The sequence below is a fragment of the Leucopleurus acutus genome (genome assembly GCF_964270905.1).
Source record: "Leucopleurus acutus genome assembly, chromosome: 8".
NCBI lineage: Eukaryota > Metazoa > Chordata > Mammalia > Artiodactyla > Delphinidae > Leucopleurus > Leucopleurus acutus.
The window spans coordinates 53,779,570-53,793,752 of NC_139151.1; the positions used below are offsets into that span (position 1 = coordinate 53,779,570).

At 48.5% G+C, this 14,183-nt stretch overlaps 1 protein-coding gene across 4 annotated transcripts in view; it reads left to right on the forward strand.

Moving 5' to 3' along the window:
- Positions 1–14,183, forward strand: part of TENM4 (teneurin transmembrane protein 4) — a gene marked incomplete at both ends in the record, with an annotated part of 385,043 nt that overhangs the window by 284,932 nt on the left and 85,928 nt on the right. For all 4 annotated transcript variants that reach the window (XM_082844520.1, XM_082844521.1, XM_082844522.1 and 1 more), the window contains one exon: positions 5,711–5,927. In XM_082844520.1, coding sequence (XP_082700646.1) covers positions 5,711–5,927 — 217 coding nt within the window. The remainder of the gene's footprint in view (positions 1–5,710; positions 5,928–14,183) is intronic.

The following is a 14,183-nucleotide window of genomic DNA, read 5'->3' on the forward strand; positions in this document are numbered from 1 at the left end:
GAGTTAAGCCTGCCGAGAGCTGGATGGGCTTGTTAGATGCTGTGCATGGGACCATCAGGTTAAGGAACTGTGCAAACAACTCTGATGCAAAGAGTTTGCTAGTCCTCAAATTTCCCAGACCTGCCCCCAGCTCTGCTCTCCTATTGGCTTATTCTTGTCCTCCTTCTAGTCTCAGTTTAAACATTCCATCTTCCAGGAAATATTCCAGCCCTCAGCCCACGTTGGGTTCCCACCTTTGGACTTCCACAGCCCCCTCTGCTTCCTTCTTTCCCAGCACACGGTCATCTCTATCTGACCCACCACACCAAATCCTCTGGAGACATGACTCTGTTTTCTTCTTGTCTATCCAGTGCCTAGCGCAGGGCCTGCCAGCCATGTGACAGACACTGAAGGAACAGAGCAGACCTGTCCCCTGTGCCTCCTTTCTAAGGAGAGGAACGAGCTCTTCCCGTGGTGGCGGTGGGGTTTCATCATGCCTCACAGCCCTCGATGAGCCCCATCCAACTGATGGAGCTGTTTGATTTGGGATCCTCACGTAATTCATTCATTTTTTCATTCATTCAGCAGATATGCTCACTGTGCACAAGGCAATGTGCTATGCATTTAGGATAAGAAATAAGTCATTTTCTGCCTTCTGTGGATGGGGGACAGGGCTGGGGGATCCAGGATGTCCAAAGCACTAATAGGGAAAGAGATGTAGACTGTGGACTAGTGCCTGGTTTGGAAGAAAGAGAAGAGACCAGAGTCCCAACTCTGCTACTTCACTAGCAGTATGACGTTGGGTAAATCACCTAACCTGACCCCAGTGTCTTCTTTTGTAAAGATGAGAAGGCCAGCTGAGTCACCACCTACGATAGAACTCTCGTGCCCGCCTGTCACTTCCTGTGAAAGCTCCAGCAGGCCAGCCACCAGGGGAGATGGTCACCCAAAGTCCCACCACTCCCTGGCATCTGTTGAGGTCACAACACGAATAGGAAGCCACCACTAGTCAGCACCGCCATTGATGGCAGAGGACTTCATTCATTCCTGTGCCATAGCGACCGTCTGCAGAGGGTGAAGGACTCCAAGACTTCTTTCGTTGAATTACGGATCTACTCTTCACGACCCAGGAAACTTTCAGCAATCCTGAGAGGTTGCCAGAGCTTATTATCCTGGTTTGACGTGAATACATTGCATCTCAGACATAGGAAGGGATGTGCCCGAGGTCTCACGGCTAGAGAGTGACAGACTCAGGGATGGAACCCTGCCTTCAGGCTTCTAGCCTGGCTTTTTTTTTTTCTCCACTTGCTCCTCTCCAAGGTCAGTTGACACCCACCAGCAGGGTGGGTGCTGAGGAGGGAGGCAACAGGAAACGGTGTGGCCCTCATTCTCAAGTTGGTAGCGTAGGACGTATGTGGAAATGTTAGCAGAAGCCAGCGCTCCACGCACCGTGCGGCATCTCAGCACCGGAGGGCTTCATGTTCAGGGGTCACAAGCACAAGAACTGCTCTGCAGTATTCATTTAGTGCCCCGGAGACCTGGCCCCTTTTTTCTTTTTTTTTCTCTGCTTCTTCCCTTCCTTCCTTTTTCTTCGTCTTTCTTTTTAATCTCTGTTCTGCCTTTTTTCTGGCTGTTTCGTTCTCCCACCCCCCTACGGCACCAGAGGCCACTGCCTGCCGGGCGTGGCATTGCTGCCCCTCCTACCCTCCAGGAGCCTGACACTTTCATCTGCCCCTCTTCACTTTCACCATGTAAGGAGAGAGAGGAGGCCTTCAGAAGTTCAAGGAGAAAGGAAATCTCAGGGTGGGGGGGAGGGGAATGTAATTTCCCAAAAGCTTGAGTTTAGGGTGTAGGAGGATTTTATTGAAATTTCGAAGGAAATAAAGGAAAAATCCTCCCTATTTTCCTGACGGGTTTTTGGGTTTTGTTTTTGCTCCTGTGATAACAAGGGTCTCCCAACAGGAAGAGTAAATACAGGAAACATGAACATTTTGTAAGTCAACCAGTGTGTGTGTAATATACAATTAAGTGAGATAAGAAGTGCTTGGAAAATCTAAATGTCTCCAAACTAGGCAAACCCAGAGAATCTCGAAAACCATATATTGATGTATTTCTAATCTAATTTCTAATCTACCCCCAAATTTACTTTTCTGTCCTCAGAACGTACTTTTTCCTCTTACTACAACTTCTCTAAAACGTGTCATCTATGCCTAAGAAACTGAAACCGTGGAAGGGTCTCTGTTACCGTAGAGCAGCCATATGCCCTGCTGCAGGCTGCCCTAATGCTGCATTTGAAAATAACAGAGAGGGGTTTGCACAGAAGCTGGTCTCATAAACTGAGACTTTGATAAGAATTTTGTGGGCCCTACTCATTTTTAAAATATGTATCTCATTTAAATATGATGGTCTCTATTAGTGGAGGTTTAGCCCACATTTACAACTCAGCAGATATTTGCCAAATGAATGATAGGGGAGCGTCAACATACGGAGGTGTAGACGGGCAGCAGCTCTTCTCCAAGAGCTCATTGTGTGGGGAGCGAGACAGAGAAAATGAGAATTACAATACGGGGAGATGAGTGCAGTGGTGGAGGTCACCCAGGCCACTGAAAGAGCACAGAAGGGTAGCATTTCAGCAACACTCGTATATTCATGTTTCCCACTCAAGAAATCGTTCCTAAAAGTCTCTTCAGGATCAGAGAACCTTTTATTTTTCAGAAAGAACTGAGTTCAAATTCTGAGTCACCTTCGTCACTGACTGTGTGACCTTGACCAAGTTACTTTACCACTCGGAACCTCTGGTTCATTCTCTCTGAAGCGGGAGTGATGGTGGCGACAGTGGCTGCTTCGTAGAGTTGGGAAGATTCAATGACACATTCCTTGAAAACGTTCCTTGTAAAGCATTTAGCACAATGCCTGGCACTCAGTAGGTGGCAGCTGTGATTATTATCATCATCATCATTTAATACAAACATTAATAATACTAGCAATCATTCCTGGCTATCCTTCCAACCAGGACCAGAGAACAGGAAGCAGTTCTTCCAAGGTGCCACAGGGCCGAGTGTTTATAAAGAGATAAAAGACTGGTTTCCAGGGACCGCTTCGGTGGTAAACAAGAGCAGGCAAGAGCTAATCAAATTTCAAATTAGCCATGACTTTTCACAGCCCTTCAATTGTGCTCGCTGATTTAATGGTCAGCGTCCCTGCTCGCCGCCGGGATTGAATAATGGAGCATTTCTGCAGAGTTATGGATGCAGCAGCTGAATCTGTCATGCTAACATCAATAGCAGAATGCAAATAACCCTCAGCTTGGGCTGTAATTATGTGCTTAAGCAATGTCTGACAGGGGCAGCCCGAGAATGTGTGATGGAGCCCGCCGACTGCAGGAGAAAACAGGTGCTTGGCGAGGCAGTTAGCTGGTATATCTGGAAGCTGGGACAGGAGCCACAAGGTAGGACCCAGGACAGAGCTGGAGTGGAGCTCTAATGCCTTTCCTCCACATCTCAGGATGCAGCCCTACACTTTGGTGAGCCGTGTTCTAGGGTCAGGGTCGGGAAGGGAACTACCTTTATTAAGTACTTACTACGTGTCAGGTTCTCTGCTAGATTGGGGGACATACAGTATGTTTTTCACTTATGTAAAAAAATACTTAAGTAACAGTCTTAGAATCCACTTGTGGAACTTCCCTGGCAGTCCAGTGGTTAAGACTTCACGCTTCCACTGAAGGGGGCGCAGTTTCGATCCCTGGTTGGGAAACTGAGATCACACATGCCCCGCAGTGTGGCCATAAAAATTAAAAAAAAAAAAAAAAAAATCCACTTGTAAGAGATGTGGGAAACTGAGGCCAGAGAGTTTAAGTAATCTGCCCAAGGTCACACACTAGTAAGTTTCAGAGCCAGGATTTCGCCTCAGACAGTCCTGCTCTGGAGCCCATACTGTTTACCACTATGCTGCCCTCAAGGAGGGCATAGCGTAAAAGGTCTTGGATACCATGCAGAAGTTGGGAGAGAAAGACAAGGGATTTGGGGCCCTAATTTATTAGAAAAAAACTGGGCTTTGGGGAGGTCAGGTAGCTTGCCTGAGGCCACAACATCCCAAGGTCAGAAAGGAGGCTTAAGAGTGCTGCCTGTGTGGGTAGGGCACCCAGTCTAACCAATGCATATGCGGTATTCCGGTGGGCAGCATCTGCGTTGTAAACCCATGGAGACAGAAGTGAGGGAGTATGTCCGCGTTGAGGAGACGGGGCCTCAGAGCGATGAAGCACAGGAACTCACCCAGAGTCATTCTTAGGCGCAGTTCTGGGACTTGAGCTACAATCTCTGAGCCTCACCACCCTCCCACCATATCACACTGTTTAATTGAATTGAATGAAGATAATGGTCTTCTGCCTTTTATGGACTGTCCTTTGGTTTCGTCCCCTTGATTCATTTGTCAATTCATGCATTCAATTTTCTTTCATTTATTTATGTGACAGTCATGTTTTAAACACCTGTAGTAAGTGCTGGGGATACAACAGAGATGACCAGAGCAGGATCCATGCCCCCAGGGTGGTGAGGACGTTTGCCCAAAGTCACACAGCTGGTAAGCAGGAGAGGCAGAATCCCAGCCTACAGAGGAGCACATGTGCTTCGACTGTTCTCTCCCTACAGAGCACACAGACTGGCTTTCCCTGTCCCCCGCTTTGGGCAGTATCCTCTAATCCCTGGGTTTGTCATCTATTTTAAGCTATTCTATTGAGTGCCTGTGAAAGCGCTTTGGGATAATGAGACCAAAAAGTTGTGGCCTGGTGGAATTTCTTTTTTGCACTTTGGGAAGCTGGGAGCTGCAATGTGATTTTCAGCCCTAAACAAATCCACCCATGTGGTAGAGAGAATTCTCTGCTAATGGCAACTTGGCGGGTGATCTGAAACCATCCCCTCTCACCCAGAAGGCAGAGCTGGGTGTCCACACATCTGCATCGAGGCCGGGAGAGATGCTGGGCGTTTCACCGCCTCCACCAGCACTGCCTCTTGCTCACCCCCGAAGCCCGTCAGTCGCCAGGTCTCACCTCTTGAGAGTCTCTCCAAACCGTCCTCTTCTCTCAGTCTCCACTGTCACTGCTCTAGTCTCAGGAACCATTATTTTCCTCCTGTGTAATCTCAGCAACACTGCCTCCATGCAGCCCCCAGCTTCTGCCTTGGGCCCCCTTCAGTCCCCTCGCCACGATACAGGGGACGCTCTTTCAGCAATGCAGTGACTTTCAGATAAAATCACCTCTTGCTTAACACCTTTCAGTAGCTCCCATTGTCCAGAGGGTGAAATGCAAACTCCCTAACCTGGTCCAGGAGGCCCAGCTGTTTGCTCCTGCCAACCTCACAGCCTGATTTTGTGCTGTTCCCCTCACCTTCTGAGCCCAGCATTTGAATTTAGCTACTCAAATGTTCAGTGTGTTGTTCTCTCACCTCTGGGCCTTCATATATATAATTCCTTCTCCCTCTCTGAAAAAAAACAAAAAACAGAAAAACACGTCTCGCTGCCCACTGACTTGTCTGTCTCTCCTGCTAGGCTAGTAGGCGGCCCCCCGATCTCACACCTGGATCTACTTGGTGCCCAGCGAAGCCCTTGGCTTCTGTCAGGCACTTAATAAAGTCTTCCAATGAATGGAAAATAGAGAAGTGAATGAAGGAAGGCTCTGTGGACAAACGATGCTGATTGAACACAGCCATATAAACGTCACGCTCTGTCACCCCTGCAGATGGCTTGGTGGACTGCATGGACCCCGACTGCTGCCTCCAGCCCCTCTGTCACGTCAGCCCGCTATGCCTGGGCTCCCCCGACCCTCTGGACATCATCCAGGAGACACAGGCCCCTGTGTCCCAGCAGAACCTGCGCTCCTTCTACGACCGGATCAAGTTCCTCGTGGGCAGGGACAGCACACACATCATCCCCGGGGAGAACCCCTTTGACGGAGGGTGAGTCCAGCTCTGGCCGTGGTTCTCTGAAGGGGGAGTGGCTCACCTCCAGGGCCACGTGTGGGTGGATGCGGGTGGGAGGGGGCCAGGAGGGTGGGCGTTGAAGGCTCCTGATGGAATGGCAGGGGAGGCAGGGAAGCAGCCTCAGGTACCCATGTTTAGAAAACTGCTATCCAGGGCGTTTGGAATTTTTATGAGTGAAGTTTTTTTGTCCTCATTGGGTGATAGATGGAGAGAGTGGGAAATCAAAGGTCCAAGGGGAATCTTGGATCAATACCCCCTCTGCAGTCAGTGCTTACTGATTCTGTGGTCTCCAGATGGGCTGAAAGCTTTGACACTATCATCCCTCAGAGCCGATGTCCGGGAGATTTTGTTAGGCTGGGGTGGGGTGCATCTGCTGGCACCCCAGGCCATACGCCCATGCATTCCTTCACAAGCGTTCAGTGGTGTCGTCTATTGGACGGGTTTTTACTGAGGTCTACTCTGTGCCAGGTCCTGTGCTGGAAGCACAGAGATGAGTGGAGCACAGTCCCTGCCCATTGGTCACTCACAGCCCACTATGGGGACAAAAAAATTGTTCCATTGTGATAGACCAGAACTATGCCCCCAGGGTACTCTGGAAGCATAGAGAAGGTGCTCCTGGGTGGGGGAAGGCCGAGACTTAAGAACTGAGTCTTAAAGATGAGAAATAGCTCAGCAAGGGAGAGAGAGTGTGCCAGGGTGAGGAAACTGCTTGTGCAAAGACCCAGGGGCATAAAAGTGTACAGGAGCCAGCAAAAGGCAGCTGTCTGTTCTCTGCTCCCCAGATCAGGGTCTGTGAACTTGGGAAACGTATCCAAGAAGGAGGGATTTATGATAACTTATTTTGAATGTCTTCCAATGTAGTGATACCTCATGCACACAGAGCTTTCTTTAAAAGTCAGCCCAGTTCAGTTCAGCACAGACTGTGTGCCTTCTCTGTTCATGACTTCTCTGCCAAGAGAGTTCCTGCCCTAAGGGGACGATGTGGTAGGGATGAGGGAAGGGAAGAATGAATGACATCCCCAGTTCTGTTTAAAGAGGGAAATCAGCAGGGATTCATCCTCTGCTGGGTCTGAGGGATGCTGGAGAGAGGAGTCTCTCACTCAGATGCTTGGCGAGGGCAAGGCACGGACTCACCTCAGTAGAACACCCAAGAATAAATGTCTGTTTGTAGTTCAGAAGCAAATCTGAAGCTCACACAGAGGTTAGGGCTGGGGTTTTTGATATGTGAGCCATCCAGAAACAAGCAGTAGATGAAACCATGAGCACACAGAAGTTGGATCCAGGAAAGTGTGTAAGGGGGCCGAGTGGGGACCTAAGAAGGACTCCTGGGGAGGCTCCCTAGAAGGTAGTGTTATGATCCCCAGAGAGTAACTGGGAATCCAAGGAGAAGGCTCGTTCCTGGGACGTGATGGAGCTGGGACTCCAGGGCCCATGCTTTCCACTGCCCCAGCCCTTCCTCACAAGGAGCAATGACAAGAGGGGAAAAGTGAAGTCGGGGGAGTTCTCTGAGCCCAGCAAGAGTGTGTCAGAGCATTTGAACTTTAACCTTTTCAGGGATGAAGGTACCTTATAGTCCCTGCAGCTTACCCCGAGAATACTGAGGACCTCAGAGGTTACATGATCTTCCCCAATTCACAGGCTAGTCAAGTGGCAGAGCCAGGAGCAGAAATAGAGTGAGGAAAAACCTATTCGTTTATCTTGGCCAGAAATACCGCTTTCGTCTCTGGGTAGGGAGCTTCTGCTCTTTCCTTCAATTGTGTGATTTTATATGTACGCTTGTGGGCCTTCCCATGGTGTGAGTTCTTTCAGTCAACTGGAGATAGAAATATTACTCCGACCAAGGGGACTATTACTTGCTCACCCTTTCTTCACTGGACCTGCTAGGGAATCTGATTAGGGCTATGGCTGGTTGGCTGCCAGTGGCTGTTCTGTTTTGGGGTGCCCTTACCATGCCATCCTAATAAGTACCAACAGGGACCATGATCCCTGAGTGTCCTCAGGTCACTCACCAAGCCTGCTGCTTATGTGCCAGGAATCACGCGGCCCCCGCCCAAGGATTTCAGTATCCTTTCTCCCAGTCTGACATGCCTTAAGGAGCCTGTCAAGTGGGGAACTTGAGAAACCTGTACTGGGAGAAATGGACCGCTCAGCAGAGAGAAAAGAGTATAGGCCTTGGAGTCCAGCCAACTTGTGTTTCAGATCCTGCCTCTGCCACTGATGGATATGTGGCTCTGGACAAGGGCTTAATATAGTGAATATGTAAATGTCTGTTAACCCTCTAAACTGAGTCTGCCAGGACAGGACTGCATCTCACTCATTTTAGCATTTAGTAGTCGCTCAAGATAAATATGCATATATCGATATATACGTTGAACATTGAAGAGATGGAAGGAAAGAAGGAGAGAGGGGAGCGATGGGGAGGGACAGTGGGACACAGGATGGATGGATACATTATCTATTTTACTTAATTTTCTACTGAGGATTCAGAGTCCAGAGAGGTTAAATTATCTGTTAAAATCACATTACAGATTAGTAGAAGAAGCAGGTGTAGAAGTCAGCTCCCAGATGATTGTTTTTATTTTTTGTTTGTTTGTTTTTGTTTTTTTTGGCCTCTCCCGTTGCGGAGCACAGGCTCCGGAGGCGCAGGCTCAGTGGCCATGGCTAAACGCCCCAGCCGCTCCGCGGCATGTGGGATCTTCCCAGACCGGGGCACGAACCCGTGTCCCCTGCATTGGCAGGCGGACTCTCAACCACTGCGCCACCAGGGAAGCCCCCAGATGATTGTTTATATATCTGTTACCTTCAGTTAAATAACATGCTTTGAAAGTAGAGACCATTCATCTCTCCAAACCTATATTACTTAGGGCAGGGCCCGGAATAGAGTATTTGCTCTAAAACGAATGGATAACGGAAGCTTCCAAATGTTACTGTTAAAATTCCTTTTACCTGTTATTCTCCTGAATCATTATGCCCCTGCTCCTCACTGATCTAGATTCAGAAGAAGCAGCTATCATTCACTACTAAGTATCCCCAAACAGATTTTTATGTAAAACAAGCCCAAGTGACTGGAAACCCACAAACACAAGACAGCAGATGCTTTTCTTGTTAGACTGCCTGCTTGGATTCTATCGTCATGCTCTGAACCCGTAATACAGGGCTTATTTGCATCTTTGGGATAAAGTGAAATCAGTTGCCAGGTTTGGGTTGTTGCTTTCTTTCCTCTCGTATGAAGGAATGTGGTATCATAGAAAGCGCCCGGAGTGTGAATCTTGGCTTTACCTCCTACTAGCTCAGTGTGGCCCCAGGGAAATGATTGAACCTTTGTGTACCTGCCTCCAAAGGTAAACTGGCAATAATAGTAATCGTTTCATGAAAGCCATTGAGAAGATTCACTGAGATAAAGCACCTAGCACAGGGCGTGGTACATTCGTGATAAGTAAATGGTGGCTTTTATGGCAGCAGCATGGTCTGGTGAAAATAGCCAAGACCTGGATGTGAAGTCTGTTGCATCCACTTTATAGCTATGTGAAAATTCCTTAACTTCTCTGAGCCTCAATTTCCTCATCTGTAAGAGCAGGGTAGTAATGTCTATTGTGCAGGGTTGTCGTGAGAATTAAATGAAAAAACAAAAAGTACATGAAGTCTCAGACTAGTACTGGCCACACAAAAAATGTTTGCTAATTATGTGATGATGGTGGTGATGATGATGAACATGAGAATGGAGGTGATGATGTTAGAAAGAGCTTCCAGCTCTAATTCCTTGATTGGAAGTGAAACTTGAGAGTAATCTGCCCTCCAGGAAAGTCCAGCTGCCACCTAGAGAGGAACGAGGTTTGGATTGCTGAATCCTTATTTGAGGAAGGGAAACGGCAGCATTCTGTGAGGCAGCTGTCAGCCGGGATTCCTGTTAGGGAGGAGTCCAGTGGCCCTTCTCCAGAGAGTGGGGTTCCTGATGGGCAGGCCAACCTGACTCTGTGCCTGTGTTTAACAATAACAAGCCTGTGGGACAGAAAAACCCCGTATTTTCCTGCACCCCGTATGCTGCACCACAATTTGTATAGTGTGAACGGGAGTCCATTTAACAGGCTCCTCCAAGAAGCAGGCTGTCACCCAGAGACCCAACGGCGTTTCTGAGCCCAGCAAGGAGCCCCGGGGTGCAGCTCCTTTACTCTGCAGTTTCCCAGCTGTGTGACTGACTCAGGGAGACCCAAGTATGAGGCATGCTGGGACCAACCATGAGAGGGAGAGGAATTCAGTGCCAGTTGGAATTGACCGGAGCACCCTTCTGTGGGGAAAGCAAGCCAGCCAGTCCTCAGTGCCCAGGGCTCTCCCCAGAATACTTTTCCTCAGAGGCCTGACCACGGCAGGGATGAGGAAGCAGAGGTTCTCCAGATGCATACATGACACCAGCAGTTATATGGGGGCTTCCTCATGCTTCTGTGCAGCACCTCAGCTGGTGTCAGAGGCACTAGAGCAGGGGTAGCCCTCAGGGAAGGATGGGCAACGGAACCCCAGGATGTGAGGGCCCCAGCCAAGCAGAGTGGGCTCTTGGCTGGGCTGGGCTGGACTTCTTCGAGGAAAGCCCAGAGCTTGACTACTGCCAGATGGACTTAGAGTGAGGAAGACCTCCCTCAGGGACCCTGTCTGGTTCGTCTGTGTCCCCAGAGCCCAGCACAATGCCTGGCCCAGAGCAGGTGTTTAATACAGGTTTAATGAATGCAGTAGCTCTATCTGACCCTCTGCCACTGCTGTGCTCAGCTCCACATAAAGTGACAGAGATATGAGTGACTTCAGCTGATCTCAAGTAGGTCTAAAGTAGGAGGGAAAAAACAGGCAGGGGAACCACCATCACCAGATTAGGTGGCTTGAATACCATCTTTCCACCCTGGCCTGAGTGCCTGGAGCCATTCTGCCTAGTGGAAGGCACCTGTCCCTCCCCTGGATTCATGGGGAGAATACAACGCAGGGTGCCCTCTACGGAGACTTGTGTGGGAGGGGAGGAACCATTCAGGTCTGCAGGTGGAAGAAGAAGGATCCCCAGCTGGATTGTCCATACTAGGAGGACAGATAACAGGACCCAGACTGTGGAACCTGGGATTAGACAGCTGGGAAAGTGAGGGCAGTGTGAGACAATTCCTCCTCTAAGACCACTCAAGGCAGCTGTTTCCCCGTTACACAACTTTGGTTGTATCTCTTATCTTGGGAAGGACTGACTGGGTCGAAAGAGCTGGACACAGGGCAGACAGATCAGTTCAGTGAATACTTGTGGATTGCCACTGCTAGACAGGGTAGCAGATTATAGGAAGAGGAAAACCACCGCCAAGTTACTTACTACCGGTTCAGAACATGTTTGAGGACACTGTACTGGTGAGAGGAAGGATGTGATGTTGTCAAGTCTCTCTGGGCTCCTCAAATCCTAATAGGTTATCAGCTCACTCAGGCAAGTGGTTAGATGTGGGCAGGTTGCTACCAAAGTCAGCCACAGGGCACACTGAACCCAAAAAGAAAAGACTTCAGGAGTCAGGGGGACTTTAGAAAAAGGAGGGATGGACCAGAGTATTCGTCTCAAAGGAGGCAGAGTATCGTATTGTATAGAGAGGGTCAGATCCTATGGAGAGGAGAGAATGGGCAGGTGCAGAGAGGGACAGAACTGCCACGCTCCATTTGGTAAATATTAACAGCACCTACCCTGCACTAGGCCTGCAAGAAGATGTGCATCTGACCCCATTACACTGGGGCCTCCTTGTGCGTCCCATGCCTCGTTGGTCATTCAATCCCTAGTGCCTAGCAGAGGGATTGGCACAGACTAAACCACAATGAATGGTGGATGAATCAGTGCGTCAGCCAATCAGCTACTGCTGAGTGCTCGAACAGAGTAGAGAGAGAGTGCCTTGAGAGCTCAAAGGCGGGGCCATCACTCCCACTGCAAATCCAGGTCCCTGAGCTCCACGGCACGGGGGCTGCACCTGGCCCATCTTTGTTTCTCCAGCACCCGGCAGAGGGCCTGGCTCAGAACAGGCCGCAGTGAATGTTTGGTTTTGAGAATGAATGAGCAAACAAACAAATGAACTAATGAAATAAGACTTCTGGCAGGAGATGGCCTTTGGCCTGAGACAAAGATTTCAGTGAGGAGGGTTAGCCACTGAAACATTATTTATCCCATTTCAGGTCACAACAACCTGTTAGCACATCATGAAGTCAATGTAGTAGTGGGTCGAAACTATTTTTTTAAGAAGTAAACTTAAATGGAATAGTGTACAGTGGAATAGAAAATATCAGTGCAGCACTCTAAAAGGATATGTCTTTCATGACGCGTGCATGTGTGGTGTGTACCCTTGAATAGGGTATGTTGCTTACCGTGGGTTTCAGTTGAACAGGATTTAAAAATTCATTCTAGACTGAGGAACCAGCATGACTTTCCATGATAAAGAACCAAGAGAATTTTAATGTGGCCGGAGCATAATTATGGTGACAGTATTTTCCAAATCAAAAGTCAAGAGACATGCTCTTACGTTTGAAACCAGGAGGGTCTCAGGGAATCCAGGATGATATGATCCTGGTGTGCAGAGGGGCCATGGAGGAAAAAGAAGAACAGAGGGGAATCTGAGACCAGAAAGGTAGTTTGGGGAAGAAACTGAGAAAAATCTGCCCCTCGCCTGTGCACTGACCAGATTAGGGCATGTCACCTCAGTCAGGACTTAAAACTGCCACTAACAGAAGTGAAGTAACCTTGATACCACGTCAGCCTTTAGAATTTCTCTCAGACCCTTTATAAAGCCACAATGTTTCCGAGAATTTTGGAAGTAGGAGGTTACAAGAGGAAAAATATAATGGAAAAGAGGGGGGAAAGATCATGTATGCAATATAATTTTTCGTCAGCCCACTGCAGATCTAAAGCCATGGGCAAGTGTCGGTGACAGAGCAGTTCCAGAAATGCATTTGCCTGCCACTCCACCCCCCTCGGCCCGCCCCAGGCCTTAAGACAGCCCTCAGATAGCCCTCCGAGAGTCTGAGCAATAGAGGTCATCTAATGGAGTTCATATAAACACCAGCTTCCTGACAGCTGGCCTTTGAGTGAATTTATTATTGAATTATACTCCTGCGTTTTCAGAACAAGCTGAACTGACAGGCTACCCCATCAGTTTAAAAAAGGGGGCCAGGAAGAAAGACAATGATAAATTACCCTGATGGAAGATGGAAGAAGGTAAAGAACCTGCTTCCTCCAAAATGTCAACCATTATATATTATTCATGTTGGTTTAAAAAAAAAAAAAAATCCCTCCCCGCATTGAAATGAATGTTTATGATGATAAAGCAACTAGGTGATTTAATTCAGGATGCGGGCAGCAGCTTCTCACATCATCCTGTGAGCAGCTAACAAGTCCTCCTCTGCCACTTGATCATCCCTTTATTGATTCCAAAACCGAATTACGATCTGTTTGCTTTGTAGCCTGAGCTTCTTCCTAGCTGTCCATCACAGGAAGCATTAGCAGACGATGCAGCACTGAAGCGGGAACCACTCGGGGTTTAGAGGGAGAGGCCCTGCGTTCAAGTTCTTGGGCAAGTGAGAGCAAGCGACCTTGGGTGAGCGAGGCTCAGTTTCCTCATCTGGAATGAGGGGTTACTCCTTCTCACCCTGCAGGTTATTTGGAAGATTAAATGAGATAAAATACCCAGGAAGCCCAATGGCTGGTGCAGAGCACACGTTCAGTAATAACACCGAATATTTACCAAGGATGTTCTATGTGTCAGGCATTATTTGAAATGCTTTGTAAGTTTCATAATTAGTAACACCTTTACATCTCCCCTGAAACCATATAACATAGGGAATTCATGCCCCTTCTTTTACAGATAGGAAACTGAGGCACAGAGAAGTTGAGTAACCTGGCCCAAGACAGACGGCTTGTAAGTGGCAGAGCCAGCATTTGAAGCCAAGCTGATTGGTCCTAGAGCCCATGTGCTGAGCCTCTGTTCTCTGCTAGGTCTTTTATGTTCCCACCTCCACATCTTCAGCTTGGAAATCTGTACAACATGGTGCTGCTACAACTCTACAACCACAGCTGGCCCTGACTTTCTTTCTAATACTGTACAACACAGTAAAAAGCTAACATGCAGCAGGTCTTAGTGCTCCAGAGCATGGCCTCAGAGGCAGGTAGCAAGGCTTGAATTTGAGCCCTACCCCTTGCCAGCTGTGTGACCTGGGATAAGTCCCTTAATCATTCTGTTCCTCACT